This window comes from Pseudopipra pipra, chromosome 8 (genome assembly GCF_036250125.1).
Source record: "Pseudopipra pipra isolate bDixPip1 chromosome 8, bDixPip1.hap1, whole genome shotgun sequence".
NCBI classification, from domain to species: domain Eukaryota; kingdom Metazoa; phylum Chordata; class Aves; order Passeriformes; family Pipridae; genus Pseudopipra; species Pseudopipra pipra.
Window position 1 is genome coordinate 24,155,576 of NC_087556.1, and position 17,960 is coordinate 24,173,535.

Consider the following 17,960-nt stretch of genomic DNA (forward strand, 5'->3'; position numbering starts at 1 on the left):
GCAGAAGCAGCACCAACAGTGAAACGAAGCGATCGATCAGCATAGAATTGTGTGAGCATTTGATGGGCAAAATGTTGTGGTATAAAGACAGGGCCCAAGAATAAGCTCTTTGTGGCTTTGTTTCATTCCTGAAAACTGTGACTGAGAGGCTTTTATCATTTAAAAAAAAATTAATCAGTCACATTTCCACATAACTTGGAAAATATGCAAGATCCAACATTCTAAGTACTGTTTCTTTAATCTGATTTTGATACTAAAAAAAAAATCATATTTTCATTTGTCTGCTTATATTTCCTCAACTCTAAAAGTAAAGTAATATCTGAACCAGTCCTTTCAGTCACAGAGCTGAAAGCGTGTAATTTAGTGTATATATCGATAAACTCTTTCTTTCAAGGAGCTTGCATTCACTATGTTTTCTTTCTTTCCTAATTTTAACTAAGGAAAACATTCCCTTACTTATCACAACACTTCTGTTACATGCCTCATTTTTCAGGCCAAGTTCCTTATGGTATTTAGAGTTTATTTAAATTCTTAATCAAATGTGCTGTCCAGGAAATTCATCTGAAAATACATATATAGTAAATGTTCAAACCCACACCAATGGGGACACCCAGTGGAGACACTCCGAGTTGTCCAGGACGCGCTGCATTACACCCAGGAGTGGGCGAGCACGAGTTGGCTCGTCAGGGAGACAACTGCGAGTATTTTTAACGACAGCAACTCCGAGAGAACTCTCCTTAGTTTACCTGCCTGCTGCTGAGGGCTCCCTCAAAGCATCCTGCCCTTGCTGCCCTTGCACAAGTGCGTGCACACAGTCGTGGCAGTGCTGATGCACGATGGGTGGTGTGCAAGTGCCCAGTTCCTCGGTGTGTGCTGTTTAATGTGACTGGGAATAAAGCTGCAATTACTGGCAAATGCTGTTTCTCTCTTGCTGCTGCAGAAGCTGCCATGGATTCTCAGATAAGTCCTGTAGTTGTTTAAGAGATGTCCTATTGGCATGTGGTGTGGGAAGGTTAGGTGAAGATCCAGAACCACATCAGCTCGTAGCTGCAAGGCAGAGAGCATTTCTTTGAATTGGATCCTAGTCAGTAGCATGTAAGATGCCCCAGTCTTGACAGACAGCAACTCAAGTAACCACTAACATTTTCCAGTCTGCAGCAGAAGTCCTAGTCCTCCTGGTGGGCAAGGCCTCCTTTCCCACTGTCCTGTAAGTGTGGCCTTGGGAGAGGCCACAGTAAGGACAGCAGCTTGGACTGCCTTCATCGATGAGTTTGGTCAGGGAGAGGGGCACTGTGCCTGCCACTAACTTTGGAGGAAGATGGGCAGTACTCTGTACATCCCTGGAGCACTACAGAAGCAGAATATGTATTCCAGGCTGTTTATTTGTATGTGCTATAAAAGCTGTACTTGGAGCGGGGCAAGCACAAGACCCGAGAACAAGGCAGTCGGCTGGGCAGCATTACTGCACACATGCTCTGGAAACTGTGCAAATGGAACGTGCTTTAATTGGTGTGAACGTGGTCGTGGCTGGTTGTTTTACTTCTAGTTCGCTCAGAAAGCAAGCATTAACCTTTCCTGTGATGGGGCAGCATTACACAGATGGGTTCTGGTGTGCCTTCTGGCACGCACTAGGTGTGGAACATGGGATTATCTGAGGTTTTGTCTTTCTGAGTAAGAGAGGAGGAAAAGAAAGGAATGCTTACAGTCACAGAGAAGGAAGGATAATATCTGGGTCTTTCTTTTGATGCAGACATAGAGTGAAATTTATAGCCTACTGGTTTTCTCACTGTTTGAGAAAGAAGGAGTATATTAATTATTCTGCACCAAAGTCGCCAGAAAATTGGGAGAGACAGTGATTTTGACTTAGACCGTCACAATTTGGGCAGCAGAATATGAATTTTTATTAGATATAGCAGAGTAGTATTTGTGTTTAATTCACATTTCAGAATATTTTCTCACTGGCAAATTAGAGCTGCAAATTAAGTATGAATCGCTGTCCCATGGGCACCCAGTATGGCCTAATGACTCTCTGTGCCCTCTTACAGAAGGAGACTAATAGTAAGTGAGAGACAGACTAATTTTATTTTTTGGTATTCCTGTGTTGGGCTTAATATCAAGGTAGGACACTATTTTTTGCCACAGGACTCAAGAGTGGTTAATTCACAGTGCTTGAATTCAGATGGCTCAATGAGACTCCACTCCTGCTTCAGGTGACTCAGAGACTCAGCAGAGGTGGCTGGAGGCAGTCCCTGTGAATACCCACCAGTGACTGTCCTGGGCCCAGCTTGGGGTCCCTGCCTGACAGTGGTCAGGAACAGGTGCCAACAGAAGAAATATTCTAGCAGACTTCACAGACTAAATATTTCTTGTTCCTCTTCCTTGCAGAAAACACCTTCTGCAGCGGTGACCATGTATCGTGGCATAGCCCTTTGGACAACAGTGAATCTAGAATCCAGCATATGTTACTGACAGAAGACCCTCAGATGCAGCCGGTGCAGACTCCTTTTGGGGTCGTTACTTTCCTACAGGTATGACTCTGGCTCTGACTGCCACCTCCTGGGCATGGAATGCAGCTAACCTTGCATTGAGCTGGGATAAGTTAGATGTTTGTTATCCTGTCTTCCAGCTTTCTTCCTTATTTAATTACTGTGGATCTCATCTTTGAGCTGTTACTCTGGAGATATTCTGTAAGCATTTTACCAGGACTGAGCAATGGCACATGCAGTTCTCCAGACAGAGGTCTTGAGATAGGGAGAAGATTTACACCCCACCTGGAAATGAATATTAAATTACTGCTCTGATATTTCAAATGTGAGCGTAGGAAAAAATGTTAAGCGAAACACTTTTAAAAACTAATGTAAAGATAAATTCAAATTGATTCTATGGTAGTATCAGTAACTGATCCATTGGTTTGAGTTCCAGAAAAGGAAGAGCTTGGAGCTGCGTTAGCAGTACTTAATGGCAGCATTGGCATAAAGATTCTTTAGAAACTGAGTTTTTCTGCATTGATCTACTGTTTAAAAAATGTTCAGGTTTGCTTTACAAACAAAACATTTAAAAAAATCCCTTGTGAGTTAACCCTGCTGTTCAGTGTGAGGAGCTTCTGTGGCCAAACAGGTTTGCTTGCTTTCCCAAAGTCCTTCTTCTCAGCGATGTCTCTTAGATAGAGGCTGCTTTGGATACTTTTAAATTGCATATGGAGTTAATAACCTTAGTGGAAGAGTTCATGCCAACTGCTAATTTCTCCCTGCTTGGTGGAAAAGCTTCCATCCTGTGGGAAAATGCAAGTGTCTGTATTTTACAATTTAAGCTTCAAGTTGCTCCCGTTTGTATTTGGTTGTAGTTTGCAATATGTAAGGCAAACCTCTGTTACCACAAACCTGCACAAGGCAACTGCTGTCCAAGGGCAGAGAACTTCCTGAGTTTTCTGAGGTGCCCAAAAGTCTGTGTTTTATCAACAAGAAAGAGATAGGTGTGAGATTGATTAATTAATGAAAGGTGAGTTGTGGGACCTGGAAGGAGAGGCAAAGTGCCAAGCTAAGCAGGGCAGTTCCTGGCTGACTCTCCAGTTTGTGCTGCATTAGTCCTTATCTCTTCTTTAGTGCCCAGCTGTCCTGGATCAAAGGACATTCAACTTGCTTCATCCTGAGGCCCTTGGACTCTAATCTTCCACAACACATACAGTTGACCTGTTTTTCCCCTTTGTTTGATGCTTGTTGTTATGGATTTATTTTGACCCATGAGGATAAATGATTGCAAAAAGCAAAGAATGAACACAAAATAATTTCCTGTTTAGAATGTTGTTGTTTATGTGTAATTATTGAGTGAAGGCCCAGGGAGGGGTGTCCTGAAGCAAGGGTGATTCAGGCTGTTGATGGAGGAAGCCTGGGAGATGGGTGGGGATGAAATGCATCTCCAAGGGCTGGATCCTGAGAAAGTGAGCTCTGCAAGGGGCAGGGGAGGTAGGGTGTGCAGAGCTGGGTACATGCTGACGTTGATGGTTTTCCACACAGATCTCTATCAGTGCAGATACACGCTTGCAGCAGAGGCACGTTGTGCACTTCTGCTTGCTGCTCTCCAGTTGTTAGTTTTCCTATTTTCTGATAAAACATCAGTTGAACAGATTTTGACCAAAAATTCAGTGTTGTTGGAAAAGGCTTAGAATATTGAGGAAGAAAATAGAAGGCTGTGGATAAAATAATTTTTCATCTCCGAGTGAATCATTGTGCTCAAAGGCACAAGTCAGAGGTTGATAAAGCAGGAAGAAATTGCCTTCCCCTATCAGCTGAAGGGTGTTTCACCCCTTCATTTGAAGCGGCTGATCTCAGCTGCTGTGAGAGAGACATCTGGTATGGCTCAGTGTGGCAGCTCCTATCCAGAAAAGCAAACACATCCTGCCTTACACAGGAAGGCAGAAGTCTGCAGTTGCCTGCAGTGACAAGTGGATTATGTGGTGTGTAAGCAGCTTTACTTTATGGTGCTGGGTAAGATGTAACCAGTCAGCAAACTGAGTTGGTCAAGGATTTTATGAGCACCAAAGCAATCCTGTATGGCAGCAAGTCCCTTGCCTGGTTGCAATTGCTTGTGCATTGGCTCCTAGCAGTTGGCTGAAAGAGCAGTGTTTGCATATGCTCAGACCCTAACCTGCCTTGCTCAGTCCTGTCTTGTGTGGACTAGATTGAAAAGTCAGAGCAGGCTAGTGTATAAACCCTGATTTGTCACCAGACCATCCTCATTGTTAAGTTCACACACGCTGTGAAAGATTGTTACATGACTGAGGTGCTTCTCAGGGTAAGTGTAGAGAGAGCGTAAGGAATTGCAGAATCCCACTGTTGTCTCAGGCTCCATTTGTCCTAGCTCATCTAGTTAGATTAAGGAAATGGTGCTTCTCTGTATTTGTACTGTTTGGCCTAGTACCATGTGGTATATTTTCTCTACAGTTCTTGCACGGTTCCCATCCAGTTTAATATCTCTGTTTGTATTTATTCCAGATTGTTGGGGTTTGCACGGAGGAACTGCATGCGGCTCAGCAGTGGAACGGTCAAGGGATCTTGGAACTGCTTCGGACTGTCCCAGTGTAAGTGGTCATATAGCCCATATAGGGGAGCATTTCCATAGAGAACAATTCAGTTGTTTATTTTTATTAGCAGTCTTTAACTTGTTGATGACACTTATTTAATCTGTGCTGTAGCAAGAGATGGGAATTCATTGCAAATCTGTTCTCACGCACAGACACTTAGATGGCAGATTAATGCATGTGGAAGTCCACATGTTCAGGGTGAAACAGAATGAGGTCTTGAAAGCTTAATTTCCTCCCTCTCATGCCTCCAGGGTTTTCTCATTGGTTCTTCCTGAGAGAGCTGGGATAACTGTTACTGGTGACCTTTCTGTGTAGTTCAAAAGAAAGGAAGGAGAGGGTCTGGCTTACAAAGCTTGGGTACTGTCTAAAAGTGAGAAAGTCACTCTCAAGCTGGTCCCACTCTTGGTAGGCCAGTTTGCAACAGGAGGAGCATTCATGCAAGTGAAGTTCATTGTTTCGCCATGGGAGAAATAACAAAGATGCTGTTGGGTTAAGGAGGAGATGGGTTTTAAATGGTAAATGATATGTTGATGCTTTATTTGGTGCCAGGTTACAGCTAAGGCTTTTTGGCTTGCAGGTGTTTTGTTTAAATATTTTTAAATTTAGTGGAAGTTGTTGCCATGTGATTGTAGCTCAAAAGACATTTTTTTAAACAAAATACTTCTGTATGTGTGTTTTTGGGCACAATAGTACACTCTCTAGTGTCACAATAGCCTTGAATTGATTGATTATTTGGAAAAGCTGGACTTCTTAAACTTGAACTTTTCCCTTTTTAGGCACAAGTGCAGATAATTCTTGCAAATGCCCTAGAGTAGAGTGTATTAGTCCGGCTGCAAGCTTTGTTTCCGGGTCCCTAATACAATAAACACTTTCTGAAGCTCCCTTAGCTCCTCTAAGTCAGTGCAGATATAGCACCCCTCTCCTCAGTCTGTTCTCATGCTGGGTTTTGGCTTTTGTGCTGTGGTACAAGCACCTTTCCAAGGATAAAATAAGTCCCAAATGTGCATGATTTGAAGGCAAAGATGCAAACTACTAAGCCATTGATGTGGAGTCAGGGTAAAATTCTCTTGCATCCCAGTGAGGAACTGAAGCAGGTCACACCTCTGCAGTTAATAATTCACAGCTTCCAAAGTGATGTGAAAAAAGAGTGGCTATCGATGCATCTGAAAAACTATAAAACATTAACTTTTCTTGCTCCCACTCTAAGTGCTTTAGGAGACTAACACAGACTGGGCCAGAGGAGGGGGCTTTTGACTGCAATAACAAAGTGTCTCATGAAAAAAATGAATTTTTTTATGGCAGTTCCAAGAGACTTAAGTTTTTACTGCAAACGAAGAAAGCACCATCTAGGGCTGACTTCTACAGTCTGGCTGCACTGAGACCCAAAGCAAAGTCTCCTAGTAGTTCATCTTCACAGTAACCTGTTTTCTATCACCTTTGTCAGGAAACATCTTGACCCTTCCAACTTCTGTTGCTAATGAAATGAAAACAAAGATTTTCCTGAACCATCTGAGTACCTGGCCATTAAGTACCAACTGAGCAAAATGCCTGTTGCAAGGGTATTTATCAGAGCAATAAACTCTTTATGGTACCGAACTTGACTGACGATCTCGGCAAAAAGTGCAGTCCCACTGGGACCCTGCTCTATCTTTAGATACATAATAGAGGTATAAATCTTGACCTTATGCCTTGCCTATCTGTCTTAGACCCAGGCTACACTGGACTTCTCAGTCCCAATTCAGTTACCTGTAAAGATTAAAACCCAGCTCAGTCTTGTATGACTAAGTTGGCCTGCACAGGGCATGATAACGTGTGCCAGTCCTGACTGCTCTGCAACTTTTGGTGGTGCCAGACACTAAGCAGATTAACCACTAGGTCATGGAGGGCTTTTATTAAGTATTAAGTAATTTTATTAATTATTTGGGAAATGTAAAGGGTAAATGCATGCTATGGGAGGTATATACAGCATAGAGGGGCTTCTAGGTTTGTTTTAAACTTTCTATCTTCCTTCCAGTACAGCTCCACTCCGAGGACCCTGTTGGGGAGTTCTAAGGACTCTAAGGAGCTAAAGGACTTGTTTGGTTCATTATCTGTCTTTCTTTGTAGAGCTGGAGGCCCCTGGTTGATAACAGATATGAGAAGAGGGGAGACAATATTCGAGATTGACCCACATCTGCAAGTATGTCTTTAGTTTGTAAAATGTCGTGTCTTTTTTAGTAGCCAGAGAGAATTGGTTTAATGATATACAACAGTTCTGTTATCTTCTCTAAAGGTGCTTTGATCTTCTCAGTGTTTGCAATAATCCTGTAAAAGTCCTAGGAACTCTTTTCCCTCTCAGAGGTGGTTCAAGAGAACACATGTCCAGCCCTAGGTGGATGGCAGGTCTAGGAAAAAAGTTAGAGAAGGGAGACCAGGAAAACAGAATCTCCTATGTGAAACAAATTGGTAAGATTTGGACTGGATGTTTTAGAAAGGAGGAAAATAGAAGATGACAGAACATAGAAAAATAAAATATTTAAAAATGGTACACCAGGAAATTCCTCCTTTCTTTTATATGCAAGCATAAGGTGATATAACATACAGAAAACTCAAACCCACCTAAGTCCTATTTTTTCGCGGCAAATGTGATAATGTTGCTTATTCCCGTAGGATGACACTTGAGGCCAAGTAGTTAGTGTGGTCTGAGAAATAATGGGAAGCCGAAAGTATCACATGCAGTTATTAATAATCCATGCAGGAAGATATACTGAACCTTCTTCAGAGTTCAAGTTAATTTCTGACATTTAAAGATCAGAATAGGACCTCTATGGAGAGGTTACTCTCCTGTGGACTTCTATGTATTTGGGGGACAATTCTGCATCCCTTCAGCGTAGTTATGGTTCTGGAGTACATGGGTCACAGGCAAATCCAGTGTGGTGCTGGCCATGTTTCAGTGAATCACTGAGTATTTGCCTTTAACAGAGAACTTATGGCTTAGCCTGGTAGGGCACGTGCATATGTGCACGTTTTGTACAAGCTATTGCATTTGCTCATGGTCTGCATGTCTGCATCTGATTACCCTCAGTTGCCTCACAACATCTTTTATTTTGAAAGCTTAAGAACAAAACCAAATTCTACTTTTACTGTTTTTAAGGACTTGTTCATCTAAAATAACCCCAGTCTGAGAAACTCAGGAAAAAAATGTTCAGCAAATGTTCCACAATAAGGGAGCTAATACAACTACAAGTCCCGTAAAGTTTTTAGGCTCTTCAGAACTTTGCCCTCTCCTCTCCTGGAGGTGTTTCTGTTCTCTGCACACTGGTGATTCCTAATGATAACAGGGTTTTCTTCAATTTACTGTAAATGAAAAATAGCTCAGCTTACTGGAATCTGAGTCAGCCAAGGCAAGTTAAGGCAAATGAAGAGCACCTCTGCCTCACCAGCGCGTCCTGCTGAAAGCTGCTATGTCTGTGGTCCTTCCGGACTTCTTCACACTGAAGACATTCCTGTTTCTGTTCTCACTTGCCCTTGCAGAAGTCCATATGTTCAGGTGTGTGTGTGCACACCTCCTTCCTGTTCTGCTGCCACAGCCCCTGAGAATTCATAGGGCAAAACCCACTGCTGGGTCCTGCAAAGAGCCTTTGCTGAGTGCAGGGAGCAAGGCTGTGCCAGGCTGGGTTCAGCCACATCATGTGCCTCCTGCTCTAATTAGTGGGGAAAGAATAAAGTGTTATTTTCTTAGTGGTGGTACAGGGTGTGTGAGACCAGAAAGGCAGCAGTGGAAGAGAGGTGGAGGGGAGGGAGGGAGCAGGCAGAGAAAATGGACAACTTTCCTGGAGCCAGCAAGCATGTTGTCTGCCTGGGAAGCAGGCAGAGCTTGTTTGGAGGCTGCATTGTCTCTTGTGGGAATTGGTTGAGGCCTAAACCCAGCCCTGGCAGCAGCAGCTGTACTTTCTGTTCGGAGTTGCTGAGAATGGATCCCAACTAAGATGTCATCCCAGGATGTCGGCAATTAACACTGTGGCAACGGCTGGCTGTTTTCTGTTCAGCCAAGGCTTCCCTGTAGGCCATTCAGATTTCTCTGGCAGCACTGTCAAACAATCCCTGTCGGTCCCCAGCTCTGCACTGATTCTCAGTGCTTTGCTTCTGTTTAACAGATATCTCAGAAGAGAATAAAGCTGATTTGAATTTCCTGAGTTGTGGTTGCTGCTCTGCGGGTCACACTGCAGTGCTCTGGCTCGTTTAAAAAGGGATCAATGACTTATAAGAGCCTCAGAGCATCCCTCCCACATGCTGAGAGGAAAATAGGACAGAAACATCCTTTGAGGAAGGAAAAGAGCTGAACCTCCTTTGCCCTGGGCTCCTCCAACCTCCTGCTCAGGCTGCCCTTTCAAGGGAAGAACAGCCCCTCAGTCCAAGCAAATCTTTGCTGGCTAAAGATGGGGTAAAACTGTGAATTGCCACAGATGAATCTGAACTGGTTGGGGTTATTTTGGACTTTTCCCGTTCAACATCAATACTTGCAAACATTATAAAACAGGCATGCAAATCAGGCTGCCTTAAGCCAACTCGTTTCCATCAGCTCCCCTTGATCTCCAAGGGATGCCAACAGAGCAGCACTTCTTCCCCTGAGGAAGTGCTCTGCAAGCCAGCTGAGCTGCAGATGAGAGTCCCTCTCCCCCTCCCCGAGGCTGTGCGCACTGTCCGCAGGGCCCGGCTGTGGCTCTGAGCGGGGCCCTGGCTGCAGGGATGGAGGAGCAGGTCCCACCAGAGCCTCAGGGCCCTCTGGGCTCTTCTGTTCCCTGCTCAAGGGCAAGTTTAGTGGCTCTCCCATGCTTCCCCTATGACTGGGATGAAAAATAACAGTGCTGACAAGTTACACCCACCCATGCCAGCTGATCTGGGTCCTCGCAGAGCACCGCAGAGGGCTCCCGGAGGAGCCACGTGCTAAATCTCACTTAAAGCATTGTTTGCATATGTAGGAACGGATGTATTTTTATTTCTTTTTCCACAACTTCTATTTCTGGGTGATACAACTGATTTCATATTTAGGATATAACAAAAGAAAATCCCAGCAGATTTATTATTTCTCAGATTTTCCTATTACGCATTCAAGAAGTCAGTTTCCCCTGACGCCGGAGGAAGATCCTGACAAGGAACAGTCTTTCAGGGAGAGAGACGGAAGGAAGGCAGTCTTTTGAATGCTTAAGTCTAAGTCAAGACTGCTCTGGTCCTGCCCCCAGCCACAGCCTCCTGCCTCTACTTCTGGGCCAAAGAGTGGGTTTTGGGAGGTGATCCAGATGAAAAAAAATAAAGAGTTGGCTCAAGGAAAGGGGTAGGAGCACATGGAGGAGGGTGGGACTGCAGTCACTGCAAATTACATCAACTTAAACCGCTGTGCAACCACACCCTGAGTGCCTGTGCTTATCTTTGAGCTGCTCAAATCCTTTCTTGAATGATCACAAGAACAGGCCATGCTCTTCCTAGGGCAGAGTGTGCACAGTTGGGCAATGGGAGGAATATATGTGGGTTTAGTCTGGAAACTTTCTTAGGGAACAGATTTTGCAAAGCACTGAATACTCACACAGTGTCTCATCTCCAGTGGCAAGGTGAAGCTGGAGAGTAGTAACATGGAGCATTGTGTCTAACACAGCTCTGCTCTCTCCTCAAATCTTCAATGTTTCTTGGGGCTTATTGCCTGTTTTGAGGTGACCAAGATGTATGCAGAGAGATGGAGATCTTGCTGGTGCCACTGAGCGGTACCAGAAGAGATACCCCTCCAGAAAAGGGGGAAACAATCCAGGTTGGTTTGGAGCCAGGGAAGAGGTGACAGCGGATAGAGCCTGTCCTCGGTGAAGCTCAGCCCCGAGTTTGTTCAGCTCAACATTACCCCCTTGTGGGTCACAGGTGGAAAGTCAGACTGATGCCAGTGTCCGAGCAGGTGGTGTCCTGTGAAAGTTTTGGCTGTAGTTAGGGCAGTCTTGCAGATGCACGTCGTGGAGAAAATGCCTGGTGTCTGAGAGCATCCAACTGCTTGTGGTTGGTATGTGACACCTTCCAACGCCCAAATGCTAGTTGTGTGCTTGGAAAGTCCAGCTTGTGAGGGAGGGAGTTTGTTTATTTGCCAATAGAGAAAGCTATGCAAAAGCTTTGACATTGGGAACAAACCTGTATCTCCTTGCACATCCAAACCTGTACGTTTGTCCTTTATGGGACACCCCAGCACACTGGAAAGCAGGGGCTGTCTGGGCAGTTTGCAAATGAAGAACCCTTGTGAACGATTAGTCTCTCCGTGAGCTGTTTGCATTGTAGGACTCCTTGGTAAGGTTGAAAACAGAATGTAGTTTTAGTTATTCAGGGATTTGTTGTCACTGACATGTAATAGATCGACTGCCAAGCTGTGCTTCATACAGGAGTGTGTAATGTAGTGTCTTAAATACTTTGAGTTGGTGTAAATCAGTGCTAACACTGAAAGAGGCAACCCTGTACACCCCAGGTTTCCACTTTTCTCTCACCCTCCTTTGGGCCTGCCAGGGCCATGTAGTGAAGCAGTGGGTAAGGGGTGGAAGTTCAGATCAACCTGCTATGGAAAAGGTTTATTCAGTTCTGACCAGCTCCCACATTTGGCTCCAGGTGCAGTCACTGTTTGCTGACACAGCAAAGCACAGGGGCCACAGGGTGGAAACTGTCCACAAAGAGGGATCTGCAGGAGCTGCTGAAGGTTGGGCTGCACCATGGTGGGTTCCTGCTCAGGTTCAAGCCACACCCAAAAAAGTCTTGGTGTTTTGGATCTTTTCAAGCAGGAGAGAGTCGATAAAGGGATTGAGACAGATGGCTCAAACCTGAGTGGAGTGAGTGCCAAATGTGCCTGGGATGACCTCAGCCGGCCACCGGAGGATGATGAAGACAGCAGGAGCATTTGCATTGGGACGCAGCCCCGGCGGCTTTCTGGAAAGGGTAAGATGTCCTGGGCCAAGTCACTGTCATGACCTTTTGGCTTGTTTTGTGGTGGGTCTGGGCAGTGCACTGAGTCATGCAGCATCTTCAAGTTCATAACAAACACCCAAGTAATTGGGAGGCTCAGTGTGTCTCAGGGGAGTGAAATGAATTTTGGTGTGGCCTCTTTGAGGAAGGCAGGAGAGAGGAAAAGAGATCCTGGCCTTGTTTTGTCTAAATGCTTTTTTCAGTTTTTAAGCAAATTGTAATCTGAATCTGCAAAATTAAACTGAGCAGTTGGTGAAACCAGGACTGTAAACACCTGCAAAGTGAAGCAATTGTATTTTCCCAGGCTTTGTTCCTTATTAACATTGTCACTTCTTGGGTGGCAAGTTGGACTGATTCTGCACTGATTCAGCTGAACTCAAGGCATTCTCACAAATACGGAACTCTGGAAAGAAGAAATAAAATACAGTGGAGTTCCCCTTTGCAGTGAGATGCCCTCTTTGAGTACAGATGTCATAGCCATTACACTGGCTTGAAATTATACCTGTTACCTTTCAAATGGGTGAAGGAACATAAAATTTGAGGGCTTGAGATTTCCTGGAATTAACAACGGTTTGCACAGAAATGGTATCTTACTTGTTCTTTAGTCCACAGTAGAAATTATTTAAATGCATATATAGTTTCTTTTGGCTCCTGTGCAAATATTTTGACCTGCACTGGATCTAAAAAGGTGATTTTTTCCTCAGCTTTGCAAAGGAAAAGCCAAAGACAGGCATACATGGTGAAATTTGCATATCCTTCAAAAAATTTTGAAATAATTTGGATATATTTTTGTCTACCCAATTCTCACATTTCTCAAAAAAACATGAGAAAACTTCTAAGAAAGGCAGGAAAGATCTCTATTGAAAGTATTTGGCCAGTAGGCATTTTAGAAAAATGCAGAAGTAAAAAGACTGCATCTGAACTGCATAATTTGCAGCTTATTTTCAGACGTGCGCTTGAGGCTGAAGGTTGCTCTGCGTAAAATTCCCCTCTTTTGTGAATCTTGTTGTAAATTAATCAACAGATTTGCAAAGCCAATTGCAAAACCTTTCAAATCTTCATACACTCGTTTGGTAAAGGAACAAATTCCTGTTATGCCTAATGGGAAAAATGATTTCCAGTACAAAGGCTTGGAAGTATGAGGAGGTTCTGTGAGAGCTACAGAAACAGCAAACACCTTGCTCTCCTTGCCTGACATACCATCACAGCCCAAACCAAGAGAATTTAAACCAACTTTAGAAAGTGAAATAACTCCTAAGGAAGTGCAGGAAGGGCAGTTAAGTATTAACCCTTAGCATCTCTTCATTTCTTTCTGAAGGGGAAGAGTTTAGATGAAACACACCTGATATCTCCTTGTGTCTGTGATGTTTCTGGGGACTCTAAATTATATTTAAAAAATTTCTCTTTGCAGATACAGAGCAAATCAGGGAGACTTTGCGGAGAGGGCTTGAGATTAACAGCAAACCTGTTCTACCTCCAATCAATGCACAAAGACAGAATGGGTTGAACCACGACCGAGCACCGTGAGTTTCACCCTGCACACTCAGTGGCAGAGGGAAGCTAAAGAGCTCAGCATGGAAAACAAAGTTAAAGCCGGGTGGGAAAAAACTTGGCAAGGGGAGAGGGACTGAGGGAGAAGAGTTGTTCGGGTTGGATTAATGGGCTGGTACTCAGGAGTGCAGCTTTTGAGAGGGGTTTTGGACAAACCTTGCAAATGCAGAGTGGCTCTGACTGTGTTCTGCTGTTCACAGTGTACTGTGTTTGAAATCAGACTGGACTGATCCCTATAAAATGGACCGTGCTGAAAAGGGCTACAGTATCCAGAGCTAGGTGGCATAGATGACTGCTGATATTTTTGCCTGAGTATATTGTTTTCAAGCTCAAACTTACAAACCTTTTGGTTGAAGTGTTGATTTTCTTTTTTTTTTTTTAAGTGACTTTGATCTTGCCTTGCTGAAACAGGTGTGTTCTGTCAGTAATTACACGCCAATACCACCCTAGTCTCTAATAGTCTGTAGTCTAACAGGTGATTTAAGTGGGACTAGGTGGACCTGTAGATCTCTCATTTGTAACTTTTGAATACAGTGAATCTATAGGAAATTACCTGTGATTTCAAGCCATCTGTAGTTTCTGCACTTCTGTCTTTCTGGGTTTCTCCCCTTCTCCTCTTGGGCTTCAGTTGCTAGTTAAGTGTTTTCCCATCAATTTTGATGGTTTCACCTAAATGACACAGAAAGGCATACATCTTTGCTGCACTCCTTCATCTTGCCATTTCCTTTGGTTTCTTAGTCTCTGATGAATGTTTGTGCTTTCTTGTTCCAAGAGTAAAATCGTCATGAAATCAGCACTTTCCTGTAGTGCCAGGCAGGGACAGCATTCTGCTCTGTTTCAATTCCTGTTTCATTCTTGATTCAAACATTTCATGAGAAGAATATTTCTCGTAGTTGTCCGTTCTTGTTCCATTTTGTGGGTGACTTCTGATTTGCCTTATATATGAATTTTTCTGAGTTGCCTAATCCTTTGGGGGAAGTATTATATCAACTGCTGATGCTGTGTAATAACAATTAATATGAGATATTGGTGCTTATATAAAAAAAATCTCAAGTGACTTTATTATTGCTTTAGGAATAATCTTACTTTTACTATATAGTAATGAAATTGAGCCAGATTCTGATCTGACTCAGGTTTTGAGTAGTATTTCCCTGCTTGAAGGTTGGTCACATTGGATCATTGGCTGGTCCCGCTGGCCACACTGAAAAAAATAAAAAATTATACCATCTGATTTGCACAAATTACACCCAGACTTGGAAGGCTCAAAAGTAGTGGGCAGGATTTCTCACAGATGCTGGGCTCCTGCATGCGTCTGCCTGCCCAGTGTGACCTCTGAGTCCACAGTGTTTGGGGATGACCAGAAACATTTCAGGTGCACATCAGGTCGAGGAGGCAGCTGATGGGTAAGCCTTAATGCTGGGAGGCTGTTGTTGCTTAGATAAGGGAGCTTTACGTTATTGAGGGTAAGATAAACAGAGATAGGCTTGAGACAGAGTGATGAAAGGTTAGCAGAGGTCTAAGATGAAGAACACAAATATTTACCTGGATTTTTAACTGTTCTGAGACAGAGAGGAAGGCAGGTCAAATTCAGAGCCTCATATCTGTGACAGTGCTCTTTGTTGCAAATCTCTCTTAACCTGCAGCAGCTGCACACCTACCCTGCCTGAAGCCTGAGTGGTAGGAATGGCTGGTTCCCAGTGTTTGCCTCCTAGAAGATCAATACATTTCACTGAGGTCTATGGTTACCACGGGGGAAACTGATAGCTACCCTGTTTCTCCATGACAGCACTTCAGTTAAGGAAAGAGCTATCAGCTGTTTTACTCTGGTGATACTATTAGAGGGATAGGGGAGATCTCAAAACAGTGGTGTGTCCTAATACTTCCTTCCTCCATCTTACTGACTGCTTTGAGAGGAGTTTAAGAAAGGTCTTTTTTACTTTTGCAGTGGCTTCTCTTCTCCAATTCATGTAGCAGATACAATGGGACTTGTTAAATGCATTGACCGTACTGAAAAGGGCTGGTTTGTGCTGGAAAGCAGTGTTTACTCACAACCTCTAACTAACTGGTACTGATGATTACCCTTACTGCGGCTAAAACTGATCAGTCAACATATTTTCCAGAACAGTGTGGTATAGATGAAGTAGAAGAGGAAGATCTTATTATGTCTCAGCCTTTCTTAATACACTGTCTCAGCATGTCTTATGTGTTTGAGCAAAATTGCTCAATGTGCTATTAAGTACAAGAGTATGATATGGAGACTCTCATCTCCAGCTGCTGCAGAGGAATGTAACTTACAAGCTCAGCTTTTACATGCAGTAATGTATCTACGTCCATGTTCCCTATAGGTACCTACGGGGATAAAGGTTGAGACACGAAAGGCACAAATCCCAATGCAGATATAACCATTTTGTAGGACTTACGAGCACCTGAGATGAAGGATGATTCTGCATGTAGATCTAGTCCTTCTGGTGTGATCCTTGCTTGGATTGCTTGGGCCCGGTAGGGCTGAGACTCAGTTCTGTCCTTCACTATAAATCTTGTGTAATCAAAGGCAAGTCATTTAGCTATTGAGCTTCAGTTTCTGAATCTATAAAATGGGACTAATAACAATGTCATCTTCTTGAGGCACCACAAGGATAAATATGTTAACGATTACGAGGTGCTAGCTGATGGGAAGCAGGCTTGTGTGTAATCATATCCTGCACTGTACACACCAGACCATAAAATATCAAACCCGTGGTTCTTTGCAAGGGTCCTGTGAATAACTGGTGCATTAGAAGCTCTTTAGGAACTTGACAGAAATGCTCGGTTGGGGCATGGCAAATTGTTTCAAATCTGCTTTCCATAGGGAGCACTGCAGAACCCCAGGCTGTCAAATTTGCACCCAGCTGACATTAGGATGGTAAAGTCTGACACAGACTCTAATGGCTTTGTGCAGAAGAGGAATGTGCTGTTTATTTATCATGGGTTTGCAACCACCAACTGCTTTCCTAGTAGCTTTCTTCCCTTTCTTTTATCCTAACCCTACCACCCACACACAATAATCTATCAGGGCTTGAAGCAGACAACCTGTTCTGCATTCAGTGTCACTAAATAGTATCAGAAACACTCAAACTTTCAAATATTTATTTATATAAAACATAGAGGATCCAGATTCCATACAGATTTCTCAGTCTTTGTGTTGCTACAGTTTTCACCACTTATGCAAAAGCCTCACATTGTTTGGTTGCAGATAGGGCTTGATTCAGTGTTTTGGCTCCAGCAAAGCACATACTTACATGTAGCATGCATATTACCAGTTGTTCACTGTCCCAGAGCCCTAAAAAAAAGTTCCTTTGAGAAAAAGCTGGTTTCTGTCAAAACCCTGTTGGGCAGCTGTAGTACTTTGATTCATTAGTGTTATTACTGTAGACTGTGTAGCCCTTTTTCTCCTAAGGATATGAATAAAAGCACTCTTAAAGCTTAAAACTGCATCGGACATCTGTTTCTCAAAATGACTGTTAGCTCAGTTCATAAGCAGTCATTAAATCAGTTCATACGTATTAAACAAAAGAACATGTAAATTAATCTTTGGAAACATGACTAATCATTTCAACCATAGGTAACCAAATACTGTCAATTACCTCTTGGAAAAATAAGGCGTGTATGAATACAAATGTGCTTTTCAGTGGCACATTATTTATTTCCTAGGACCCATCAGCTTAGTAGGTGCCGCTCAGACAGAAAGGCAAGGCTCCCAGTCTCCTGAGCCATGCGGGTTCACTCTTGTTGGATATGGAGAGCTGTTATCCATAGGGGATGTTTAAATGTCAGACTAAACACTGCTGCTGTTAAGACTTCAGTGGGTTGGAAGTTCCAGATGTCAAAGTTCAGTGACACCTGTGGAGTCTTGCTTCATTCACTGTTTAATATCTTGATGTAATAATTTCTGGGGCTGAGTCTTTAGTTGTCCCTGGTAATTAGCTCTGTGCTCTCCTGTGAGGTAGGTGAGTAGTATCTCCATGCTACAGATGAGGACAGAGGAGTTAATTTGCCACAGTTGCTGTGAGAACCGGGGTTGGGATAGGGGAATTCTTGACCTTTTCTACCCCTCAAGGGTCCCCTTGATCATGCAGCATTGCTGAAATTGATGTTTTTCTGCCTCTTGGCTGACTCAGACTGTTCTACAGCGAGCTGAGACATGGAGTAGAAACCTAGAGCTAGCACACTGCATTACTGCACGTGTTGAAGCTAAAATTGTCTGTAATTTTTGCATTTCATTGTGCCGGGATTCAGGTATTGCCCACGCACATCCCCAGTGTCTGAAGATGAGGTTTGAGTGATAGAAAAAGGTCTCCCAAGGTTGAATTACTTTGACAAGGTTTTT

The 17,960-nt window shown here is 43.5% G+C and overlaps 1 protein-coding gene across 4 annotated transcripts in view; it reads left to right on the forward strand.

Moving 5' to 3' along the window:
* SUFU (SUFU negative regulator of hedgehog signaling) overlaps positions 1-17,960 on the forward strand; it is a 98,770-nt gene that overhangs the window by 49,855 nt on the left and 30,955 nt on the right. For 3 of the 4 annotated variants that reach the window (XM_064663170.1, XM_064663171.1, XM_064663168.1), the window contains exons 4-8: positions 2,386-2,528; positions 4,992-5,077; positions 7,187-7,259; positions 11,860-12,016; positions 13,455-13,566. In XM_064663170.1, the coding sequence (XP_064519240.1) occupies positions 2,386-2,528; positions 4,992-5,077; positions 7,187-7,259; positions 11,860-12,016; positions 13,455-13,566 (571 nt within the window). The remainder of the gene's footprint in view (positions 1-2,385; positions 2,529-4,991; positions 5,078-7,186; positions 7,260-11,859; positions 12,017-13,454; positions 13,567-17,960) is intronic. The other variant, XM_064663169.1, reaches the window with a different exon arrangement.